General features: G+C 38.7%; 2 protein-coding genes across 2 annotated transcripts in view; both read right to left on the bottom strand.

Moving 5' to 3' along the window:
• LOC104218451 (DNA-directed RNA polymerase 1, mitochondrial) overlaps window positions 1-9632 on the bottom strand; it is a 29032-nt gene extending 19400 nt beyond the window's left edge. The window contains 1 exon segment of the mRNA NM_001302573.1: window positions 8772-9632. Coding sequence (NP_001289502.1) covers window positions 8772-9632 — 861 coding nt within the window.
• Window positions 9633-12264: 2632 nt separating this feature from the next.
• On the bottom strand, window positions 12265-20138 carry LOC104218452 (heat shock protein 90-5, chloroplastic-like). Its single transcript, XM_009768948.2, has 19 exons — window positions 19716-20138; window positions 19099-19172; window positions 18610-18735; window positions 18447-18540; window positions 18248-18331; window positions 18013-18156; window positions 17554-17670; window positions 16932-16976; window positions 16741-16821; window positions 16507-16611; window positions 16278-16418; window positions 15120-15212; window positions 14868-14945; window positions 14509-14763; window positions 14052-14154; window positions 13663-13837; window positions 13442-13547; window positions 12880-12969; window positions 12265-12763 (listed from the first exon to the last, which is right to left on the bottom strand). The coding sequence occupies exons 1-19, from the start codon at window positions 19992-19994 to the stop codon at window positions 12557-12559; spliced, it is 2397 nt and encodes a 798-aa protein (XP_009767250.1). The 5' UTR covers window positions 19995-20138; the 3' UTR covers window positions 12265-12556.
• Between the last annotated feature and the right edge of the window lie 6121 nt (window positions 20139-26259).

A 26259-nucleotide genomic window follows, 5' to 3' on the forward strand; every position in this document is an offset into this window, starting at 1 on the left:
TTGAAGCCGCTGTATGATTGTCCCCTTTGAACCAAGTATAGTTTCCTCCTTCAAGTCGAAGATCTATCAACTCCATATCTTCTATAAAATCCGAGAACTCCACCATCACTCTGGACCTCCTTGAACATTCCCGTTTTTCAGAAGGGTACCTTGTAACGTTAAAATCGCCACAAACCGCCCAAGGACCTTCCATCAATCCCCTCACTGTTCCAATTTCTCTCCACACTTTTTTCCTTTCTATTCTACAATTTGGAGCGTACACTCCTGTTATGTGACATTGAAAATTCTGTAAAAGAGCGTCAAACTTGCACGTCAAAGTGTATGCACCAGTCTGTAACACCTCCCCTTTCCATACTCTGCAATCCCATAACAACAAAATCCTCCCTCTCGTGCAGCTAGCTTCTAAACTTGTATACCTCACCCATCTACCACCCCATATTTGCCTGACTATTTCCTCGATATCCCCCTCGACTTTTGTCTCTTGCATGCATATAATGTCTGCCCTCCAATTCTGCACTTGACTTTTTATGATCTCCCTTTTCTTCTTATCGTTCAATCCCCTTACATTCCAGGAAATTACTTTGATCTTCATATTGAAATGATTGATAGATCTCTTCCCCTACTCCTTTTCCCGTCACTCTTGAATTTGACATCAAAAGAAGTTAACCCTTTTAATTTCAGTGATCCTTTGAATCTTTGTTTCTTCACCTCCAACTCTGTCTCCACCCTTCTTACTTGTCTGCAGCTGTCAATTTGCATTAACAACTCCAGTGCTTCTTCTTCATGGCCTTGAAAATCTACTCCAAACATTTTCCCCAATTTGATCATATTTTGATGGACCCATATTGTTGTATCCATGTCTTTATCCAATAATGGATTGTGTTGCTGAACTGCTATAGGGTTCACCTCCTCGATTTCCCGCTCTTGGATAGAGCTAAATTGCTTCAGATGTTCCAAAGCACTTCCTACATGATCATTCCCCATCTTTGTGTTTATGCTTTGCTCCCCTGCCTTATGTTCCAATCTTGCTAACTCTACTCCACCTTCTAGCTGACTGCAACTGAAAAGTGTTGCCTTTTGCATACTTTCATGATTTACATTGGGAGTTGGATCCCCTGGAGAGGACTCTTTTGCCCCCAGTAAGAAGGTCCTCCCATTTCCTCGATATAAGGCTTCAGCCCAGTATCAACAGAAAACTCACACGAGAGGTCATTAAAAATGACTTGTGCAAGAAAACTCACACGAGAGGTCATTAAAAATGACTTGTGCAACCAAATCGGGGTCATAGGATTTCAGCTCGATTTTTGACACTTTACTGCTCTGATTCATCGAAGTTGAACCTTGTGTAAGTTGCCCACTTGCCTTTCCTTTATCAGTGTTTAGCTCATACCGTGTCTTTATTTCAGCCCAGATTGGGATGAAAAATTTTGTACCGTCTCTTTCAATCCCAACCTCATTGGGAGTCTTTCTGCCATCACCAGCAATTTGATTCTTGCCCACTTAAGATGATTTTTGAGATCAGTTTCTTCTTCTGTAGCTAACCATCCCCCACAGAGATCTCCTATTTCTTTGAAGATCTTTTGTGACCATAGATGTAAAGGAATTCCCATGGCTCTAATCCAGCATGTTTCCTCAATTTGTGAGTTTGGAATGCAACCAGCAGTATGATTCCACCATTCCAGATGAAGCTTGAACTTTTTCCATCTCCATTTCCCTTGCACAATCTGCTCCGCCATGAATCTGTTTGGAAATTCAAAAAGAAACATGTTGCCTGTCATTTCGTATATGTTTACTCCATATGCTTTGTTCCATGAAGCACTAGTCCATCGCCTTATGTCTGCTAAAGTGGGTCTCTCATTGATTTCTTTCCCAAAAAAACGATAATGCATTTTTTTAGGAGACCTGTGTCCTTTCCTCCAGTAGGTTCCAAAACAGAGATTTCCCCATTGTTCGTGTTGACCCTTGCCTCTCGAAGGGTATTGGACTGCCATTTACTCTCCTTAACTGCTTGGGCATAAGGGAGATTTTCCACAGTGTTTCTGGGTGGTACTATGGAATTCAGCCTGGTGGTCTGATAAATGAATCTTTCTATCTTAGCTGCTATGTCTTTCCAGCCAGAATTCAAAGTTAACTCTGGGATTATTATCACTGACCTCCCTTCTCCCTTCAGTGACAGAATACTCATATATCTTTCCTGAGCGTTAAATTTCCTAGTACAGAAATGTTCTATCATTTGCTCCTTGTACTTCCATCTCTTCACTAGATTGTTTTGACCTGTCGATGCTTCTTTAAGTGCAAAGCAGATCCATTCCATTGCCTTTCTGCCCATGGATGATCTTCTCATCATGTTGCGACTTCTCTCAACCCATTCAAACCATGTGTTTTTGTTGGAGTTCCATCTGGTGATGTCGAAAGATTTGAATCCTGCGTTGAAATATATCCTGTTGTCTCCCATATTGTACTATCCAGCTGCTCAGTTTTTGAAATTTAGAGGATGTTTGTAAGTTTTCACAGTGAGCTAGAAAGCTTGAAAGAAAAAAGGAACAGGAACCAGAAATCTGGACAGAGAAGGGTTCCCGCCACCGGAAAAATAAAAGTTGTCGGAATTCAGAAAGGATTGTATGGGTGTGGTCGGAAATACCCAGTGATCATGTTGTCCAAAAAGAAATTTTTGAAAAGAGGTCAGGATCTTGCTCACGCGCCGGCTCGTGGCATTTGTCTCGCCGGAGACGAGCTGCGCGTGGGGGCGCGTGAGGGGTATTTTGTCGGAGCTATTTTCAGAGGGTTGGTCGGAATTTAATCGGCGTGCTAATGGTGTTTATGGAATCTCAGAAATCCTTGTTCTCAGGCTCCTCGGGGAGTGTGCCTAAGAGCTTAAGAAAGTAGAGAGAGAATTTTGTCTATTTCCCGACGATTATCACTCAAAAAAAAAGGTGGATTGGGGATAAGGAATTTGAAGAATCAAAGCAAGGCTCTTAGAATGAAATGGTTATGGAAGTACTCTCAAGAACCCCAATCTTTATGGGGCAAAGTGATCAAAGCAAAGTATGGTGAGGAAAATAACTGGGTGTCAAAAAAAGTCAGAACATCATATGGAGTAAGTGTGTGGAAATCCATCAGAGAACTTTGGCCTATAATGAAGAATCACTCCTCCATAAGAGTGAACAACAGAAGGAACACATCATTTTGGAATGATAACTGGTTAGGAATTGGAAGCTTAAAGGAAAGATACCCAGATATGTTTGGTTTAGCACAAAACCAGCATAAGACAGTAGCTGATATGTGGAGTCATCAAGGATAGGAAATCGCTCTAAGAAGACAGTTGAATGACTGGGAGATAACAAGATTAGCTGACCTTTACAAAGAGCTGGAAGCATTTACAGGATTACAGGAAGGTTTGGATTCAATATGGTGGAAGAGGCACAACAGAGGGGTTTACCGAGTGAAGGATGCATATAAGATTTTGAATCATAATAACCAACAGGTAGACACATGGCCTTGGAAACATATATGGAAAACAAAGATTCCATACAAGGTAGCTTGCTTCCTTGGCTACTAGCAAAGGAGGCAGTATTAACCCAGGATAATCTTATAAAAAGAGGAATTTCTCTGTGTTCAAGATGTTTTCTGTATGGGGAAAATGCAGAAACTGTCACCCATTTGTTTCTACATTGCAAGATTACAGACCAACTATGGAAAATCTTTATTAGTCTTAGGAGTATTTCATGGTCAATGCCATACAGGCTTAAAGATGTCCTTTATAGCTGGGAAGAAGCTGAAGCTGAAGCAACTAGTAAAGATAGATGGAGGACTGTACCGGCTTGTATTTGGTGGACAGTTTGGAGGGAAAGGAACACTAGATGTTTTGAAGATAGAAGCAATCCAGTGCAGAAGATCAAACTCAATTGTATTCTTCTTTTCTGTTTTTGGTGCAAATAGATGTACACAAAAGATACATTGACAATCATAGACATACTAGGATCTTGCTAGGTCTCAAATTAGAACATCTCCAAATCCTCTCCATGTAAATTTGGTTTTCAGTGCAACCTATGTACTGATATTTATAATATATACAATAGTTACCAATTCAAAAAAAAACCATGAAAAGCAAATAGCTTTGAATGGTGCTTTGATCTTCCAAATCTTTTTCCAAGGCCAAGGATAGTTGGGGTGTCCTCTGGATGATAGATAGTTGTATGCAGCCTTGACTGTAAATTTAGAGCCCTTGCCTCCTTTCCATGTAAGAGAATCCTCCGCCTCACTTAATCCTGCAAAACCTTCTAGCACTTTGAGAATCTCAGTAGCTCTAGTGACTTCCCAGTCATTGAGAAGCCTTCTGAAAATTAGGTTCCAGCCCTGGGAGTTCCAAGTTTCTTCTACTGTGGCATTAGGCGTAGTGGTGAGATTGAACAGATCAGGAAAAAGATCTTTTAATGCTCCATTGACCAATCCAATCATCATGCCAAAATGATATCATCCTCCCATTTCCTATCTTAAAGCTTGTGTTTGTTGTAAATTCCTCCCATAGATTCCTGATGGCTTTCCAATTGCCAACTCCATAAGGAGTTCTCACTGGTTTGGTGCTCCAGTGTCTTGATTGCTCGTACCTGCAGTTGACAACTTGTCTCCATAAGGCTTGCTTCTTAGTATTGAATCTCCATAACCATTTCATTAAGAGACTCTTGTTATGCAAACTTAAGTTTCTAATGCCTAGACCGCCAACTCTCTTGCTAGAGATGAGAGTGTTCCAGTTAACAAGATGGGAGCCTTTGGACTCCCTGTTGCCTTTCCAAATAAAGTTCCTTCCCAGTTGATCAATTCTTCTTCTTACTTTGGCTGGGATAGGAAATAAGGACATGATGTAGGTGGGTAGGCAGTCCAGGACAGAGCTCACTAAAATGATCCTTCCCCCTAGGGATAAGTACTGTGCTTTCCACCTTGTAAGTCTCTTTTCATATTTATCTAGTACCTCTTCTCATATATCTGCAACTTTGTTCTTGGAACCCAAAGATAGTCCCAAGTACTTAGTTGGTAAATTTCCTACTTCACAACCCAAAATGCCAGCTAGAATTGGACTGTTTGGAACTGCATTAATAGTCACCAACATGCTCTTTCTCAAACAGGTTCGCTCGTATTTCCAAAGGAAGTGCAGCCAAACCTCCATCTACACCATGGCTAACTTGTTGTGGGGGTGGCACCTCACTTGTTGATGTTATGGCGGGATCTCACATCTTGCTTGTCCCTCTCTTTTTCGGTTTCTGCCTCTTTGTTGGTGACTCGTCTCTTCCACGAATGTTGCCTAGATCAACATTATCTCTATCTGTTGCCATTCTGTAAACCTCGCTCTGATACCAATTTGTCAAGGGCATAACTCCAGTAAGCTACGTGCGGACAACTAGACAGCCTTATGCTGCTGCTAGCTTCAGTCCTAACCCAAAAATAAGCACAAATTCGTGCTCAAGGAATGGCAAGCGCACAATACACAAGGCTGAAAAGATAATGAAGTAAAAGACACACAAGAGTTTGGAGGCCAAGGCCAATTTTCTGATTTACTTGATATACAAAAGGAAGTACAAGCTAAGTATGTGAGATCTGCCTTCTAACAAGACCTAAGCATATCTATTTATACACAAAAACGTCCACTGATGGGTATTGCTGGCGGTGGACCCGTCCAGCTGTGTGGCACAACTTTCTGCTGGCATAGGTGACTTTCATCATTGTGTTGGCAGACTTTCTGCCAGTGGCCCCGTCCAGTTGTTATGCACTAATTCCTGCTGGCCCAGATTGGCTCCCATGATTGTGCTGACAGATTGTGATTTTACCAAGTTGTGCAGCACTTGTTTTTGTAGGCAGAGAGTGGTTGCCATGATTATCCTGGCGGGCCGTGGGACTGTGTCTTCCATGTGCAAAGATTCTCTGGCCTTTGGCAGCCAGGTTTGACTCGGTTTGTGGCCTAGGCGGGAAAATCAGTCATGAATTTGTCGGGTCGGCGCATATCAACATTTTGTTTAAACGGACTCGGACCCGTGTTCCGACGGTCCCAGAGGGTCCGTAGTAAAATATGGGACTTGGGCGTATGCCCGGAATCGAATTCCGAGGTGTAAATCCAGGTTTACCCGCATCTCTTCTTCGTTCGATTCTTCAGTAGCTTGAGTATATCTCGTACTTGATTCCCCTATCTCGACTGGAATTAAGGCTTCAGCTCCGTACACAAGTGAAAACGGTGTTTCCCCCGTACTCGTAATGGCCCAAGATCTTTCATGTGAAAGCAACGATGCAAATATTGTTTGAAGTTAGCAATAACACCAGAATCGTCTCCGGTAATGATCAGATCGTCGACATAAACAAGAACATGTAATGTTAAACCATTCTTTATACAAGAGAATAAAGAATAATCTGCAAATGATTGCACAAAACCAAATGTCCTTATTGACCCATGACCAGATGGCGTTATATACACGTATATATTTATAATATATGTATACGGGATATGGGAAAAGGTTATGGCATTATATACGCACCACCACCTGATCAGCTGGTATGCGATGATGATTTTGCTCATAGTGGCTGAGATGATATGATAGGATGCCCTCGTTTGCGAACGAGTCATTCGACTGCTCTCTAGTTGCGAGTTTTTAGGAGGAGCAGGAGACTCAAAATCATCATCATCTGGGGCCTGGACATGCACATTAGCGTCAGAATCAGGGCTTGAGGGCAAGTCCCTCAATCTTTTCGCATAATCGAACTTAACGCCTTTTCCAGCAACCTTCATTTTGCTTTTAAAAACAGGTATTTTTGAATGCATTTTCTACATCGGCGAGCCCGGGATGGTGCAGCAGTCCGGTTCCTGAGAACGACTCATTTTTCCAATGTCTGCATGGTAAGGTCTTCATCCTCCTCTTCCTCTAAGATTGCATTGTAGTCCATGTCTTCCTCATCTAGAAACAACTTCCTCATACTGGCCAAAACCTCGTCTTCCTCAGATCCCCACATTATATTAGTCTGGCGGAATGTCTCTGTCAAAAACTTTTTGATGTTTTTGACGATAAACTCTTCGACGAAAAATAAACGGTTATATGACGATAAATGAGCACCTCAAGAGGTGTAGACACATAAACATGAGCACTCAAAGAATCACCAGGCATGACCAGGTACGGTGCAAAATAAGATGACACATAGGAGTACGTAGATCCCGGATCAAATAAAACTAAAGCATCTCTGCTACAAACCAGAACAGTACCTGTGATAACTGCATCGGAAGCCTCAGCCTCGGGCCTGGCTGGAAGAGCATAACATCGGGGTTGGGCCCCACCACCCTGAACTACATCTCTAGGGCGGCCTACTTATAAGAAGCAAAGAGAAATATTTAGGGATTTGGGCTTCAAAAGATACTTGTAGGATTGAGAGTAGTTTGACCACTTTCAAAGAATACTGAAGCTGCTTTATAATCAATGAATGATGCCAACAAAAAAGGACACTTGAAGATGAACAAGAGAATCTTTTCTATGAAATCTTTTTATTGCATGCCCCTCAGAAGAGAAGGGAAGTGGTCCTGCATATCACAAGTTGGATGTCGGAGCTCCAGGGGAAGTGTGTTTCTTCACATGGTTAGGCAGTTAGGAGTGCTATCTTCATGGCAAATAATCTGGAGAAGGGAAACTTTTACATACTAGTATGTGCTGTATGTGCAAATTGTGGGAGACGGCGTGAATCATTTGTTTCTCCATTGTCAAGTAGTGAACCACTTACAGTGAACAACTTTGAACCTTTTTGGAATTTAATGGGTGATGCCAAGGAGAGTGAAGGATATCTAGGCCACCTGCACCATTAAACAAAGGAATTGGAGAGAAGAGGGCTTGGGAGATTGGCATGGGCATAGGTTCCTTGGAGTGAGAGAAATAGGAGAGCTCTAAAGGGTGTTGAAAATACACTTGTGCATATACTATTTTTAGTCAATTTTTGGAGCACCCATGAAATTTCAGTGAGTCTTGATGATTGGGTGCGCTTTGTGGCGAACCATGGTTTCTTGCAGGTTCTACCACCTATGTATACCACTCGTATAGCAGGTTTTTCTCTGAATTTATCAATGGAACTTTTACTTTATCAACAAGAAGAAAGAGATAATTTTGCAGCATCATTTCACCCATATTGATAGTGCAACATACTACACATGAATAAAGAAATGAAAAGTTACAGCAATCTCTCCCTAGTTCCATTAGCAACTTTTGGTTAAGAGACTTCTAATAAAGATTAAGCAAGCTATGGCCAGAAAAGAAAAAAATCAAGTTCGCTAATCAATAAAAGACAGTGCAGGACAGCACATTAAATCAACCGGACTATCTAAGTAGCTTTCCCCACTCCTCTACGGATGTAATCTTGTAATCTCTTTCAGTTAATGTGTTTGTGCTATCGCTCTATTCTCTGTCGACTACCTATCCTTTCTAGATGAGAGGGGAGTGTCTTAGCACATGGTCACCAAAAAATAAGTAACATCCAAACAAATGTACAGGCAGCAATAGTTAGCAGATCATAAACTGCACTTACAAATAAAGAAAACTCTCCATGTAACAACATTGCTCTGTTGGTCGAAGAAAAGGACCCTAAGAAACCTAGAGAGGAAAAAAACCAATATAGGAACGAGCAACCTATATAGGGAGTGTTAGTATCGTCCTCTTCTTCTTTTATATTTGGTCAGTATAGCATGCTAGAATCTTATCCAAATATATAAAATTGCATGCAATGTACATATTCAAACAAAGCAATACACGAACCTCATGCTCAATAGCTTCACCAATGTGGGAAGCAGCTTGTACAACTCTAGCACTGCCAGTTCCTCCACCAGTCATTAGCAAACCCATCAACTTGTGCATTGTAATCACAGCCATCATTTCAGCAGGCAATTGATCAAAGAACGGAGCATATGCCCCGCGGTTCTTCCCTTCATCACACAACTTCTGCTCAGCAGCTATAGCATCTCGCAACGGCTCAAACCAACCCAAGAACAAAGATTTCATGTAAGGCAAGTTTGGTGCCAGCTTTTGCTCGCACATATCCATCAATAGCTCCTGATACTCCTTCGCCGCCTCTTCCCACGCTTCAGTTTCTACCTTTATCTGCCTTCTCCTAAGCAAATTGTACTTCCCAACCCCCATCCCACCTATTGTTTTAGGCTGTTTTGGTTGCAAATTGGTCTTCAAAGCCTCATTTTCTTTGTTCATTTCCTCTATTAATTCTTGAATTTCATCAATATCTTCTTCAGATGTAGATGCAATAGCTTCTGCAGCACTACCATAACTCCTCAAAAATCCTAAAGATCCACTACCCCTCTTACCGCAAACACGAAAATCCCCTTTAACACTTGAAAAGAGTGAATTTTGAGACAAACCCAAGTGAGGATTTTTAGAACTTTCTTCACAAATGCCTTCTAAATGCCTAACTTTTCTACTAATTCTAGAAAAGATTGAATTTTGAGACAAACCCAAGTTGGGGTTTGTAGTACTTTCTTCACACAAGCATTGTAAAGGTCTAGTTTTTCCAAAAGAAGAAGAATACTGAGAAAAACCCAATAAAGCTGAATCATGGCTGTTTCTGAATTTTCTTGAATAAGCTTGTTTTGATATATATCTCCACATATTCAGTGGATCTTTTTTTATTGGAAAACTGAAGAGAAAAGGTTAGTCTTATTGACTGGTAAGTTGAAATAAAGGTGTAGAGAACTGATTAAAGTGTGAAAATAACATCAAAAGGTTAACTTGGAGAAGAAACAATGCGGGGGAAAGAGAAGAAAGGGAAGGAGGAGGAAGAGGGGGTTGGCAATGGAGGCTGCCTTAAACCCTTCAAAAAACCTATTCTTTCGTTGTTAGGAATTAACTAATGATATTCGGGTTTTACTTTTACCTTATTGGGTGACCCGTTTGACAGTAACTTTGTTCTACAGTGGTTTCAGGTATGGGGTAACTTATTTCCCACTCAAAGTGTGCCCTCACGAGATTGGACAAAACTTTAAAAAAGTAAATTAAATACTAGCTCGTTGATAAGTTGTCTCGCTCCAAAGTTATAACTAGAGGTGTTAAACTAGCCAGGTTGACCAGGGACCGGCCCGGATCAGACCGGTTGAAACCCGAACCGGCCCGACCAGGGATCCGGCTGGGTTGCTGGGTTAGGGGGTTGATTCGTTGACTTTAATTCATCCGATTAACCGGACCGATCAAACCAGGTCAACCAAAATCCATGTAGAATAGGTTAACCGGCTCGGGCCGGTTTAACGGCTAGATTTCAATTTTTTTAAAGTTTTAGAGTCTAAGGCAATGCAAAATCTTTGAATTTACTCTTTTTTCGTTAATTTACTTGTTAAATATAAACTTTACAATTTGTAAGTTTGAATTTTGAAATAAATGTAGCACTTGCAATTTATAAGTGCAATTTTTTCCATCTTCTTTGTATTCTTTATATTTTTACTTTATATTAATATAAAGTACAATAGTTATACAAAATACAAATAAAAAATAAAATAAAAATACTAACTCGGCCCGGCCCGGCCCCTTGGACCCATAACCCTTACAGTTCATTTTTAACCCAGATGAACCCGGACCCGTTAAGCCCGGTAAAAACTAACCCGTAACCGGCCCGGATCGGAAACCGGCCAGTTTCATTTTTTTTTCCAACCCGGACCGGCCCGGCCCACCCATTTAACACCCTTAGTTATAACCTACCCCTGACTAAATATTCATATTGCCTGATGTTTTAAGTCTCCGAAAACTATTAAAATAATTGGAGACTTCTGTTAAAAGAAAATCTTAAAATCTATTTGTTTACCCTAAAAACGGACAACAATTGAATTTATACGCGGTTATAAGAATACGTGATATAATTTGGCACAAAATAAAAAGATACGTAAATTGATATTGAAATTAACTGTAAATAGAAATATACGCAAACCAAAAGAAATGTATAGCTTTGGCTCTCGAGCTAGGTCGCCCTCAAGTCAAACGAGTATTTTACTGAAAAATATAAACAAAATAACATAGTATTGAGAGCTTAAGAGAAAGATAGTATATTGCTTTGTATTACGTGGATATGATGATGTTTACAAATGATCAGACCCCCTTTATAGCATGGGAGTCTCACTCTTGATACAATTTTAAATACAGTAAGAAATTTCATGATTGGCTAATTAATCGACCTCTTCTTGATACATGCTGGGATTCGCGCCGCGATCCTCGCCCGATTCTGTGCTGGCTTATCATTAAATTAAATAAATGAGGAAAAAAAACACTAGATATCAAATCGTAGGAGTAAAATGCGAACTTTCAAACAGCATATACAACTTATCCAATTTTCGATTTTGAAAAAAAAAATGCTAATAAAAGTTAAACTTAATATGATATTTTGTTTAAACAAACAAGCCATGCAAAACTGTTGTTTGATCACGGACCACAAGTCCACAACAACTTCATGGAACTAAGACCACTTAAAAGTATTAAGGAAATGTTACTTATTTTATATTTTCTTTTTCTGTCTAGACAGATGCACACAACGACAAATAACCTACAACTTCGATCTGATTTCCATATCTATAATTTAAATTGTTATTTAGTTTGAGCCACACTTTTTATCCACCATTTTTGCTAACTCATATTTGTTTTCTTTATGTTGGTTTACTTTAGTTTTGCTTTTAATATAACATTTGTCGAAAAGAAGCTTAATACTATTTTAACACCACTAACAAAAGTTAGATTTTTTGTGCATATTCACACAATTAAATCACATAAAAATCAACTAAAAAACTGTCAACACCAAACATAGATCGCAACCTGAAAAGAATGGTAAATAATCTACTCAATTTAGTCAAATTACAGAAAAGACGATGACGACAATAACAACAAGTGGGATCTGGCGCAAACCTTACTCATACCCCGAAGGAGTAGAGAGACTGTTTCTGAAAGACCCTCGGCTCAAGAAAACAAATTACAGAAAAGAATATTTTAAAAATAATATTAACCGCCCAAAAAAAAAAGTTAAAATCTTAAGTGACACTTTCAAACGCAAGCAGTGAAACTCATACCAAGAGGAACATGTTTACAGTATTTGTGAAAAGTCATCAAACAAAAAGCTCTCAAGCTTTTGGTCCAATAATAAGAAAGCAACACGTGTCAAATTGTACTGCAGCCAAAAGCCTAATATTTAAGTAAAAATGTAGAGAAACGGACCTATTATCCACCAAATTTCAAACGGTTCGCTCTCTTTGATTACACAGAGAGAGTATAACATAAGAACAATGCTACATTTTATATTGCTACCTTTGTGCTAGTATAGTGGTTTGTGTTTACAGGAGATAACATAGTAAATTTTAATGCAAGAGGGGGCAAACCAACCAAATCTTACTAATTCTATAACTAATTTATTCATGCCAAAATTTCTTTAATACAATTTCCATTTTCTCCCCTATAACATTCTAGTACCCCCTCACAAAAACCAAAAATGCTCTACTCTTCTGGCAGTTCCTGATGACATGCCAGAAAGAATGCCTAAACAAGAATGACAAAACACTTTAACATCACTCCCAATAATCGTTGCTCTCGGTCCTTACTTCTGATGGCTCGACGACTTGTACCTCTGAGACTTCGGCCGAACCTGCATCCGACTCTGTTGAAGTTTGTACTGATGTTTCTGACTCGTCTTCCTCGGATCTGCCCCATCTTCCACCAAGAGCCATTGCCATCATCTCATAGATCTTGTTACCCAACTCAGCTGGACTATCAGGCTGTTTCCAATGTGCCAATGTTAAAAATTCATGTATCAAGTAGAAACAACTTATTTAATATTTGTTCTACTAAATTGAGAGAAGGAAAAAACTATGTTCTGTTCCACAGTACTTACAGTAAATCCACTGGAGATCAATGCAGTGTCGTACAATAGTTCTACAGCTCGCTTGGCATCAGAACTGTCGGGTGCATTCTTGCATGCAGCCTGCAAGTTCCACAAAATCATTGGTTGATAAATACGTAGGATTCTTAGTCGACCTTTACTGTATTATTCTTTTTATAAGTTACTGTATTTTTCTTTTAACAATGGAGAAAAACAATTCCTGTTAGCAATGCACAATAATAATTGTACATTTCATCGTCCTACTTCATCTTTTATTGGAAACAAAACTTTTATGAACATATTATAAGGCTGATATTCTTCAATGAATTTATAGAATTAGATGACTGAAACTTCACGACACAATCTCAGAATTATCTTCCCTAGCATCAAGTGATCATCATAGTTCAGATGGTCAGAATGACATTCCATCATGTTACCAAATTTCTGTAGGTAAAATTGTTTCATCATTTAAAATTCTTACGATTTCAGATACCCTTTTTTTTATTTCACAACACTTGTTCTTAGAGTCGAAATCAAGGAACTAGCTTATGCAAATCAAGCAAGGCAAACTTACATTTAGGTCTTTGACGATTGGATGATCAGGATTAACCTCCAATATTCTTCTCCCTCTCATAAACTCCAGGGTTGAAGTGTCTCCCAAGGTTTGGGCTCTCATCAACCTATTTCATACACAAAGGAAACAAAGATCTTCAGCACATAGTTTTGCAATTTCTAAAATTAAATGAACTGACAAAGAATAGGAAAAAAAGAAGATAAAAATCATAACCCACAGACCTTTCCATGTTGGCAGACCAACCGAACTTTCCAGATACAAGCACGCATGGTGATGAGCTTAAACGCTTGGAAACCTGTACCTTAGCCACCTTATCACCCAACTGTTGCTTTATCCAATCACATAGAAGATTGTACTCTTGCTTGGCTTCCCTTTCTTTCACCTCATCGTCATCATCTGAAATCAAATCCAGAGATTAAAATATGTTCACTCTGTGGAAAGAGGTCAAACTTCAATGACCATTTCATTTCTATTTCTCCAATACCCCTTCTGTTGTTTATTTGCGTGTTTACAGAGTGGGAAATACGAATTAAAGGAAAACGCAGAAAATATAGAGAAGCAATAATTTCTATACTGAATTCCCAGCCAATGCGAGAAAAATTAAGCTTACCAAGCTCTAGGTCCTCTTTGCTTATGTCAACGAACTTCTTTTCCTTGTATGTTTGTAGATTCTGGATAGCCACCTCATCTATTGGTTCGACAAGATACAACACCTGTATCACAGCAGCACAAGAAAATGTCAGAAGAGTGTACAAAGAGAGGGTATTCTAGTGAGAACTTAAGCCCGATAAGGTGATTCTCCAGCAGAGCTTCCCCTCCCCCACCCACCCCTTTTAAATGCATGTTTTGTCTTCCGTTGGACATCCTACTATGACATGACATGCAGATTAAGGTGAGAGTTGAATTTTTGTGTTGTTTTAGCGCCATATGGGGACAATGTACTGGCCACAGGTTTCTTTTTCCTCAATATAGAAATAGATTGACAAAGCAGGACTCGTACACCTTTTTGTGATATACACATATACAATTCCATTTTTGTTACACTTTCCGGGGGATGAAGCACATACCTCAATACCTTTCTGAACCAACTTCTCCAAGAAAGGAGCAGTTCTAGCACTCTGTAAGCTATCAGTAGCCAAATAGTAAATGGCCTTCTGGTTTTCGCCCATGTTCTCAATATAGTCATCTAAGCTTATCAACTCTTCTTCGCTTTTGGAAGAAAAAAATCTCAGTAATGGAGTTATTCGCTTGTGATTACCAGTGTCTTCAATACATCCCAACTTTATAAATTTACCAAAGTTCTCCCAGAATTTCTTGTAATCCTGTAACAAAATAGCAGCGTTTTTACGGAATTCAAAGAAAATTATGTTTTGATAAGGAACCAAAGGAAACTACAAAGGTAAAGAAAGCTTTGATGAAATTTTACCTCCTTGTTCTCACTTTCAGAGAGATCCTGAATCATGTCAAATGTTTTTCTCACTAGTCTCTTTCTCATTATCCGAACCTGGGATGAAATAACATAATTGTGTTACAATCTAAGAATAGGATCTTCCTTTTCAATCAAACTGCAAAGGACATCTTGAGTAATTGACCATAATGCAAACTGCGAAACAAGAATACAGTTGACATACGAAATGTCTAAAATGTAATTCATTGAAGCACGAAAGTTAGTTCTTACAATTCGGCTCTCTTGCAGAATTTCTCGTGAAACATTAAGAGGAAGGTCATCTGAGTCCACCACTCCTTTAACAAAGCTCAGGTACCTCGGAAACTGAAAAATGCAAACAAAATTAGCATCAACTGATAAAAGCCACTACGTTGCACAATCTCTTCTTCTACCAACGGCACTCAAAAGTCAATTTAGAACAGCACAATCTCTTCTTCTACCACTAAACACACATATCATTCTTTTATTCTGCAGTACACTTGTTGAACATGATTCAAAAACCACTTCTCTTTACGTGCATATTAATGTCAAATAGGTAGCTCGAAGAATGAGACTATGAATTTGTTTGGTAGACTGTTCGTCCCTGATGACTGTCTTACAAATGGGCCTCAGTATGACCGCTACTGCAGATATATACTTCGCAGGGGACAGAAAACAGAGCTTAGAAACCACAACACAGCAGTTCAAACACCAGATAAAAGGGGTTCATGTGAGAACCTCCTTCACACGAAGCAACACATTCTCAGGTCGTTGGTGCAGAAGTTCAAAACAAACAGGATCTGAGAATCAGTTGCCTACTTTCCTTAGTATGTGCCTAAAATTTTGTACTGATATGAACCCACAAAGTACAAAAACTAGTAACTCATAAAACTAGTAACTCGTTTGATAAAGCAACAATGTCTAATAGAAAACAGGAAAGACAACAAAACTAGAAGACCAAGTAATCATTACAAAAGTAACAACAAACCCAGTGGAATCCCACAAGTTGGGCCTGGGGAGGGCACGCAGACCTTACCCCTACCCTAGGAAGGTAGAGAAGTTGTTTCCGATAGACCCTCGGCTCAAGAAAGATGAAAAGAAGCAACATATAGTTTGACATTTTACCAGTTATTATAATCAAATTTAAGTTCTTGATATGGCTTGGTGAAGCAAAGAAATGAATAACACACAAGTTGAAGTGACATCAGAAGCTTATTCTAAGAGTTCCACACCAATAACACAGCAGGACCAATTGACCATCCAGACAAATGCTGATAATGGAGGGATTTAGTTCATACAAAGAAACACAACTACCATTTATGAGAAACTACACAATAACACAGGAAGTAGATATCAATTCTCTTGACATGTCTTTTACAAGTTGCAAATAGAGATAAACGTAGAACTCACCAACTCTCCATCAAAATCATCAGAAATGAAAACCCGCTTTACATGCAACCGTATGTTCTTTGTCTTGGGATTTATGACATCTTCATTGTTAAGAGGAGCCATTCCAGGTATATATAGGACACTTCTAAACTCCACCTCACCCTGCACAAATTGTAATATCAGAATTAAAATACCAGTTTTAAAAACTGACAAAATGACAAGTCATCAATCGAATATGAGAAGTGAATACCTCTGTAGTGAAATGAGTGTACGTAAGTGGATCCAAGAACTCATTAAAAGTTTTCTTGTAGAATTCCTGGTACTGTTCTTTCTCGACTTCTTTTGGATTACGCATCTACATTTATTATGGGGGAAAAAGGATTTTTCCAAATTAGAATAACCGCTGAAACATATATCAGACATAAAAAAAGGAATATGACATCAAGAACACACAAAAGAACTCTCGCCGTAGTCAATAACTCACCCATATAGGTTTTGTTTCATTTGTCAACTCCCAATCCCAGTACTTCTCAGTCTTAGTCTTCTTTATCTTTTTCTTTTCTTCCTGTCATTACAAAGAAAAGGAAGCATGAATTCCACTGCCTCAATAAGCTGAGAAGTGTAGACACATACTGAAGAGAATACACCGTAAGCAATTAAGTCTGAAACCATCACCTCTGTTTTTTCTTCTCCTTCCTTTGGTTCTTCCTCCTCCTCTACCTGTCGAAATTTAACATTGTAAATTAGGACCAGCAGCATAGGTGAATAGAAACTAGCATCGGATAACGAGTTGAAACCCCCTCACGTGATGATGATGATGATGATGACAATAATATCAACGAAGTTATCACATGAAAATGCAAATCAGACATACTTATCATAATCATAGCACAAGCACTACAACAACCTCTAACTTTTTTTGCAAGTATATTGTATAAAAGATGCAAGTGTATCAGTTTTCTAAGCACCAACTGGCCCCCACAATCTGGCCCTGGCAATGGTTTTTTCGAACTTAAAAACTTTTAAAGGCCTCAAACTTAGAAATTTATCTGATCCCCCTTCACATCATCAAAATAAGCGTCGAGGTAGCTTTGCTAATAAGAATAGTAGTACATGGATGATTTTTTATAAGGTTACAGAAAGAGGGAATTAACCATCTAAAGCTCTGGAAAATATATTCATGAACAGGAAATTGTCCATTAGGCATTAGCTGAAACCACAAACAATTTCTCCTCAAACACCAAAGACAATAGATGAGATAAGTTTAAAACAGCTTTAGAACATACAAAAAACTTACCTCAATTGTTCTTGATTTCTCCTGCCATGTATAAATTGGAAAAGAAATAAACTGTGAATAATTCTTCACCAAATCCTGGATCTTTTTGGGCTCCGAGTACTCGTATTTGTCATCATCCTACAAAAGATGATAGCCTATCAGAATGCATTTTCAGTAGGAAACAAAACCGTTCACAATGCTCTCTACTGATCCTTCTTATCACAAAGAAGAAGATAAATTACAATGCTATGATTCTCAGAGTTAAATGTCTTACAATTCTCAACCCATTATCATGCAGAGAAGACATCAGATGACATGTTCAGGGATGGATATTAGGAATTTATCTTTACTTCGTTATAATATTCTATAGTACAAAAATTAGGAGAAGAAACAAAATAAAACATTGAAGCTCGCACATGCCAAACCCAGGGGATTTAGGAGCAAAGAGGCCAAGAGAAAGGCGCAGAAGTATTGCAGTACCCTCAAATAAAGTGTAATTTGTGTTCCTCGAGATAGAAGGTTTTCAGGGTTAGTTTCCTCTCTGATGACATATGAGCTACTGTCGGCCACCGACTCCCAAACATACTGTTTAGCTGACCTTGGGCTCTTTGTGGAAACTACGACCTGATTGTACAAAAAGATCAAAAGATAATAAAATCAGTGGAATTGCAACGGCTATTTATTGATAAATAAATCATGTACAATGAACAGCTACCTTTTGAGCAACCAGAAATGCAGAATAGAAACCAACACCAAATTGACCAATCAATCCATTGTCAGCTCCAAGATCTTTGTTTTCCTACGGAAAGGAGAGTGGCTTAACTCTTAGAGACAATAACTTTAAATCACAAATTAACAACCAATGTCAGAGACCTTGTGAAGTTACTCCACAACATGAAGATACCCTCTAGTACCTTAAGTGCCTTCAAGAATTTCGAGGTACCACTTTGGGCAATAGTCCCGAGACAGTCTATGAGCTCCTCCTTGGTCATTCCAATACCGGTATCCCTGCATTATCAATTAATTAGCCCCCTTTAAAAGGAAAACATAAATGCAGCTAAATAATAAGCCACGTACGTTATGGTAATAGTCCCATTGTCTGGATCAGGCTTGATGCGAATCTCTAGCTCACCAGAATCCCCAAGTAAAGAAGGCTCCGTCAAACTCAGAAACCTCAACTTATCAAGAGCATCACTAGCATTACTGTCCAAAAGAAGAAGCCAAAGTCAGCAATAGCACATAAAAGGACGAGAGGAAAATTTAAAAAACAATTACAAAGCATCCCAAAGGCTTACTAGTGCATTGAAAAAAGAAAAAGAACCCTATGAATAACAAAAGAAACAATGGTAATGGCGAGAGTCAGATATCAATGGCAAGTAAGAAAATGAGACACTTAATCTATGACAAATAGATGGTTTTGGACACAAACATGGATCATGATGTCTATGCCGACTACAACCAGTAACTTTACACGATGAACAATTATATGTTATCAAGAAAACAATGAAGTAGTATTAAGACGTTTCGCCACTTGGGAAAAGAAAAGAAGGAGAGAGATGTCCCCACCTCACAAGCTCTCGCAAGAAAACCTCCTTGTGACTGTAAAGGCTGTGAACAATCAAGTCTAATAGGCGACTGACCTGCAAAAAACAGTATTCTAAGTTTTAACATCTGAATAAGAGAGTTAGAGAAACAATTATGGACAAAGGACTTTAAGCTAAATTATATTAAGAATTCAACAACTCCTAAAATTGACTAAAGATTAAATATTTACTATGTCGGAAACCACAGCAATGATTACTTCATAGAATGAATTTCTTATTGATAAAAAGGAACATCTAAATTCTAACTGCCAATTCCTCTTCATTCAACTGTACCACAATAACAAACTAGCCGAAAATGGAAAATATGAATCCATTGCATCCATTCAAAAATTCATGGAATCATAAAACAGCAACAACAACTACTACTACTATTATTACGCCTCAGTCCCAGACAATCCCGAACAAATTGGGGCTGGCTAAATCATCACGAACCACGTCAGTCCATTCAAACTTATCTCATGCCAATATTATGCAAATACAAAATTCATAATATTATGACTAGCCAAAATTCATGTATAATCCAAATCCAACCAATACAACTAAAAACTTAAATTTTACTCAAGAAAATAAAAAACCCACCTCAGCCTGATACTCATGAGTCTCCCCAGGACTCTCAGAAGCTTCCTTTTCAGCTACAGCAGAAGCCTCACACCTAACAACTACTCTACTGTCCCTCTTTTCTTGTAATTTCCACTTCAACCCAGATTGTAAAAATCCATTCTTTAAGTTATTTTTAGGCAAGAAACCATTTTTAAGACAGACCCTATTTGTATTACCACTCCCCAATACAATAGAAGGGGAGTAAGGCACTGAAGCCATAGGAGCAGAGGTCAAACTCCTGCTAACTACAGGGGCCATTAGCTAAACTATTTGGTGTTTCTATTGAGTTTTTCAGTGTGTGTTTTGTGTGTGTATGGATAAAGGGTGTGAAGATGGGGCAAGAATTCTTGAGGGTTCGTCTAAAAACCCTGGAAGTGTGAAAAAGGGGGTTTAAGGGGAAAAGGGAGGAATGTTCTAGAACTGGAAATATAATTGGGGGGGTTAGTTTGGAAGTTTGTGTGTGGGGAATTATAAGGTGAGGATGCTGCCATGTCAGCAATTACAATATCCTTATATGTTAGTAACTTTTATTATTTGCATTGGAAAAATACTACTAATATTTTTTTTGTATAATTCAATGCTCCTGTTAGTAGTTAGACATTGCATATTAGCATTTGTGAACTAATTATGACAAGTGATTTTCATGAAATATCTATTGCATATTAGCATTGTAATGATAGAAACGATTTTTATTCGTAAACTAGTGAATTTATTTACGCTTCGCGCGGTCTTGAAAAGCCTCATCAAATTTTCTTAACTATTATTTGTTATTTGTTAGAACAATATTTTTAATAGTGACTTGTCTTGAATCTGTTCAATTTCTTCCCATTTAGATTATATGCTCCCATTGAGTCGCATAATTTCTGTACTAAATAAATGGAAATCACATGAGACAATATCGAAACCACACATCTTAAGTCCCATTAAAGATGGTCACCTTGACAATTTAGTTCATTTTTATATTGATTGGTTTAAATTAAAGTATAAGATGAAGAAAACGAACAATCTTAAGCTAATATGTCAAAATAAAGGAGAAAAAAAATAACAGGCTACCTATAAAAAACACAAGTTTAAAGACAATACTTATTAACTCGTGCTCTACTCAATGGTGGATTCTGTTCTTGCAATACCAATTACTTGTGCCCAAAAAAAAAGGAAAACAAAACTATTGTCCCCTAAATTATGTACAGAACACTCTCCAAGCTTTGGCGAGTAGAGTTGTTTGGTATCTATAATTGTGGGAGGCAGTACAATGAAATTGTCAAGGTGTGCGTAAGCTGACTAAAACACTAACATCATAAGAAAAAAAAAACATAAATCTAAATCTTACATTACAACTAAAGCCACACGCACAAGTCTCGTCAAGATCACCCCCGCATGAACCAGCTCTCTCAATATTGAACCAAAATAAAAAGTCGACAACAAAAAAAAAATTAACTCGATTAAAGTCTCAAAAAGGGAAAAAAAGATCGTTAGTCAACCAATGAATGGAGAAAAAGGAGCAAAATTGATCCTCCTAACTTTTATATCATGTCAAGACTTAGTGAAAAAAATGCAAAAATCTCCATTAATTAGAGAAGAGAACGCGAGAGAGCGAAAAGAAAGCATCATAAGCTTTTCATATATTTTCATGCGTGTAAGAATAAGATATTACACTAAATAGTTCTAAACAAACAGAGTATTACAAAAGAAAATAGATATTCCCAAATTAACCTGATGCTGGAAATGACCGGTGTAATATAGTCTTTCAGCACCGTATACCCTCTAGCACATATGCACTTCAAGGTTTTCAAGTGACATCCCCGTTTCTCCCCTGCCCCTACCTCCAAAAGAAAATTTTAAGAATGGGAAAAAACATGATATATCACTTGCAATGGATGTAAAGCCTTGAATTCTATGTTGCTTTGGCCACTTGAAATTTATCGTCTAGACACATTCTACTCACTAACCAACAATATGCAGCTTTGTCCTCCACCAGGACCTCCATAAGATTGTTGTGTTGGAATTTGAGATTAATTAGGAGTGTATAAATTTACACCGACTCACTACTCGATTTCTTGACAGGAAAATAAAGAGAATTTCATCACCATTGCATAATTAGTTGGTATCATCTATGAATTTTATTTATGTCAACAGGAGTATAAACAAATATTATCGGAGAGCTTTTTGAGGAAAGAAGCAAAACAAAGGATTGACAATTAGGAAGATGAATGAAATACAACCAATTTGTAGCTAGAAGAGAAGAACCGTTACCATACACCTTTTCATTGTTTAGAATGTTTCAGCAATTATTTGCGTGACAAAGTTTCAGGGATAGTTATTGTCACGACCCTAAAATCGAACAGGCCCTCAACCTCAAAATCATGAATCAGTACAACACTATTGCGGTGCGCAGTCCGATCCCATAATGTCCTCACAACACAGACCATTGGCCTCACTTAGTCAGAAATCTCCCAAGCCGCTCGGGCAACAGTAAAACATGATGCTCATTTGAAAATATTAAAAAACAGAGTAAATATGGCTGAGTTATGAAAATAGTAAAATTACAGCATGACTGAGTACAAATATGAAGTCAAAACAGTGAGGAATAGTAGTAAAAATCCCCAAAGAGTTCAAAACAGTTGGCACGAGGCCCAAATATGGCATTCAGCCCAAAACATGGTAATAATTTCCAAAAGACAATGATATCAAACAGTTTTCAATCAAATACGCGACTTAACAGTCATACGGGACGTACTAAGTCACAATCTCCAATAGTGCATGACCACACACTCGTTATCTAGCACGCATGTCACCTCAAAGTAGCACAACGATGTGAAATCCGGGGTTTCATACCCTCAGGACAATATTTACAGTCATTACTTACCTCAATCCGGTCCAAACTCTAGCCTGCGATGCATTTGCCTCTCGACTCGGCCTCTGAATGCTCCAAATCTAACCAAAACCAGATTCATACCATCAAAATATGCTAAGGGAACAAAGCCCACTCGAAAATAACTAATTTACATCAAAAATCTCGAAATTGCTCAAACCCGGGCCCCGGGCCCACGTATCGGAATCCGACCAAAGTCTCAAAATTCGAAAACCCATTCAATTACGAGACTATCCATACTAGTTTCACTCAATTGCGACTTAGAATCGGCTTTCAAATCCCAAAAATTCATTTTATGATGTTCCAAGATTTTTTTCCCAAATTTTCATCCCAAATCTCTACTCAAATGATGAATCCAACATTACAATCATGTATTTTAGCCAAAATTGAGTTAGAATCACTTACCCCGATGGTTTTCTTGAAACTCCCTCGAAAAATCACCAAAGCCCGAGCTCTCTAGGTCAAAATATGAAATAAAACCCCAAATCTCATATTTATAGTGCACCTCTCAGATTCCCATCACCGCTGACCGCGGTAAAACCACCGCTGTCGTGCTTCTGGTGACTGCACAGATGGGCTTTAGTATTTTGGCCATAACTTTCTCTATTGTTGTCCAAATTATGATTTCTTTACCTTTCTGGAAATTAGACACGAAGAGCTAAAAATTTTGTTTTTGAATCATCTCACAATTCCTTGTAGATCAAAAGATATATGCTTCCAAAGTTGGACTAGCTGACCTGCGGATTCTTCTTAACTGCGGTCGCGGACCATTTTCCACCCCAGCAGTAAAACCACGCCCCCAACGGTAAAACTTTCGCCCCAACAGTAAATTTAAGCACCAGCACCATTGCCTGAGTTCCGGTAATGCCCGGACTCGCTCGAAACGCACTCGAAACACGCCCTCGGGACCTCAACCCAAACATACCAAAACCTTCCATAACATCTGTCACACCTCCTTTTTCCGCCCCCGCGAGGGGCGTAGGGAGTTTTTTCCAATTAAAGGACAATCAAAACGGGATTTGTTTATTTATTTCAGAGTCGCCACTTGGGAGATTTAGGGTGTCCCAAGTTACCAATTTTAATCCCGATTCGAGGAAAAGAATGACTCCATATTACAGTCTGCGCACCAGAAATCCGGATAAGGAATTCTGTTAACCCGGGAGAAGGTGTTAGGCATTCCTGAGTTCCGTGGTTCTAGCACGGTCGCTCAACTGTCATATTCGGCTTATTTATCTGATTTTAATACAATTGTGAACTGATGTACCAATTTTATCTTTTTATCACTTTATTATTATTATTTTTAAAAGAATGTGAACATCGCTTAAAACACGTCTTTGGACTGCGTCACATGAAATGCACCCACAATCCAGAACGCATTTTATTTGATGTTTTGGGATTTGGATTTGGATCGCATGAAATGCACACCCAAGCTTAAGAAAGTAAACTATTAAACGCGCGCCTAAAGAGACTATCGCGTTATTATTCTGGGAAGACCGCGAATTTTGCTAAACGGACCGTCCTGAAAACTAAGTACTTTAATATATACATTTAACGAGGGCCCCGTAGCTTGTGCATTTTTGTTTGTCGAGGCTCGTCTCATCTTTATTTTAAAAAGGGGATTTGCAACGTCATGGAAATGCATATCAAACCACGTCACAATTAATATACCCGTGATTAAAGACACATTTCGACTCCGTTGAGATTTGGATTTGGGTCACATAAATGTGCACCCGAGTTAAGGAGAATAAATTATTAAAGGCGCGCCTAAAGCGACTACCGTATTATTATTTTTGGGTGAGGCCGTGGAATTTCGCTAAGCGGCCCGTCCCGGAATCTAAGTATTTAATACATATATTTTTTGTGAGGGCTCCGCAATCTGTACATTTTTATTTGGCGAAGCTCGTCTCGTTTTTTTTATTTTTATTTTAAAAGGATGCCATTTTTATGCCTTTAACAATACTAAACCTTACAGCCTCTTTACAACTAAAATCTCATAACTTGTTAGAAATTTAATAAAAGGAGTTTAGCGAATGAGTGTTTCGGTAGTAGCAACAGCATGTACTAATACTAATTTTGTCTAAATGCACTAAGTAAAGAAAGGGACGAACCAATTAACGTTAAACTGTGTCATAGAACACGTAACACAACTTAATCAAATGACATTAAATAAACAAGAATAACATAACATAAAAAATGAACCAAAATGCATACAGTGAAACATAGGCAGAAAATTACCATACCAATTTCTATATTGCATATTTGAACATTCAACGTAACGTTTCCTTATCTAATACTCGAAATTTCCTACTAACCTGAACAAACAGAAACGAATAGAGCCATGGACCGGCCCTCAACATCGACCTCAACGGATAACCTCAAACGGGAGCCCATGGAAACAGTCATCAAAGCTCAGACGGAATAGCTCGCGCCAGAAACTCGAACACGAGCGGACTGAAAATGAGTCATGGCTGCTACTGGTTTTTCCAGGTGGTCATTTGGAAGCTCGTTACTTTTAAAGGCTGGGTTCGACGGGGTGCCGGTTGACGGGCAGTGACGACGAGCAGGAGCTGGTGGTTTGTGGCGTTTGGACATGGGTCGACGGGCAGTGACGACGAGTAGGTGTTGGACTGGTGCGTGGTAGGCTGCTGGAAGGGTCGTTTGGTGTTGGTTCAGGCGTTGGGGGGGTTGCGACTGGTTTCTGTTTGGTGGTGGTCGTGAGGCTGGTGGGTTGACAGTAGGGTCGAGGGTGGTTGCTGGAGGTGGAAGGGTCTGTTTGGTGGTGGTTTTTGGTGGTGGTGTTTGGTGGTGGTGTTTGGACGTGAGGGAGTAGGGGTCTCACTAGTTCCGATGGTGAGGAAGACGATGGCAAAAAGCAGTGGTCGTCGGACGCAGGTGGTCGACGGTCGGGGAGCTGGGGTTCCGACGAGGGGGGTTGCGGATGGTAGTTTTGGACAGTAGGGTTTTTGTTAGGTTTTTCTCTTTGTTTTTCAACAGGAGGAAGAAGATCAATGAACAGTGCACGTCCCCTCCTTTCAAAATCCGTTCAACCCCCTTTCCTTTGCCTTGTCCGTGTATTTTTGTACCCTTTGCCAAAAAAATGGACCCCACGTGTGTAGGGGTCCAAGATTTGTGTCCCCCATGCGCGGTGGGATTCCCCATGTACGGTGTTCCGTATGTGTCCCCCATGTGTGGTGGACTCGGATTATTATGGGCTAGGTCCGAAAATTAGGCCTAAAAATGGATAGTTTGAACCTGAATATTATTCTTTTGCCCGGACCCGAGATTAAGAACACGACGTTGCTCAACTAATCCTATGTAAGCAAAATAACTACCAAAAGACTAATATTTGAAACAAAACTATATCTTCTTTAATATTTTTTCAAAACTATTTTTGTGATTTTCGTTTTTTATATAAAGATAAAATATGAAGTAATCCTTTTTTGTATTTTTCCAAAATTAAAATGACTACAAAACATTAATAGAACTATATTTTTTTGGTAATTTTTGAAATTATATAAAGTACAAAATTAAGGTACAGTTTTTTTTTGTATTTTTTCAAGTTTATGAGAAATACATAAACTAAAATTCATATATATATTTTTTTGTAATTTTTCTTTTGCGACGAAATAAAGTAAAATAGTTAAAATAGCT

Source organism: Nicotiana sylvestris, chromosome 10 (genome assembly GCF_000393655.2).
Source record: "Nicotiana sylvestris chromosome 10, ASM39365v2, whole genome shotgun sequence".
Classification (NCBI taxonomy): Eukaryota; Viridiplantae; Streptophyta; class Magnoliopsida; order Solanales; family Solanaceae; genus Nicotiana; species Nicotiana sylvestris.

What these genes read in the sequence shown, in the direction of transcription:
- LOC104218452 (XM_009768948.2), bottom strand. Translation starts at nt 19,994, where the DNA reads ATGGCCCCTGTAGTTAGCAGGAGTTTGACCTCTGCTCCTATGGCTTCA. An exon ending in CATTTCTGGTTGCTCAAAAG is followed by an intron (nt 18,157 to 18,247) that starts GTAGCTGTTCAT and finishes TTGTACAATCAG; the next exon opens with GTCGTAGTTTCCACAAAGAG. An exon ending in TTCTGCAAGAGAGCCGAATT is followed by an intron (nt 14,946 to 15,119) that starts GTAAGAACTAAC and finishes ATTTCATCCCAG; the next exon opens with GTTCGGATAATGAGAAAGAG.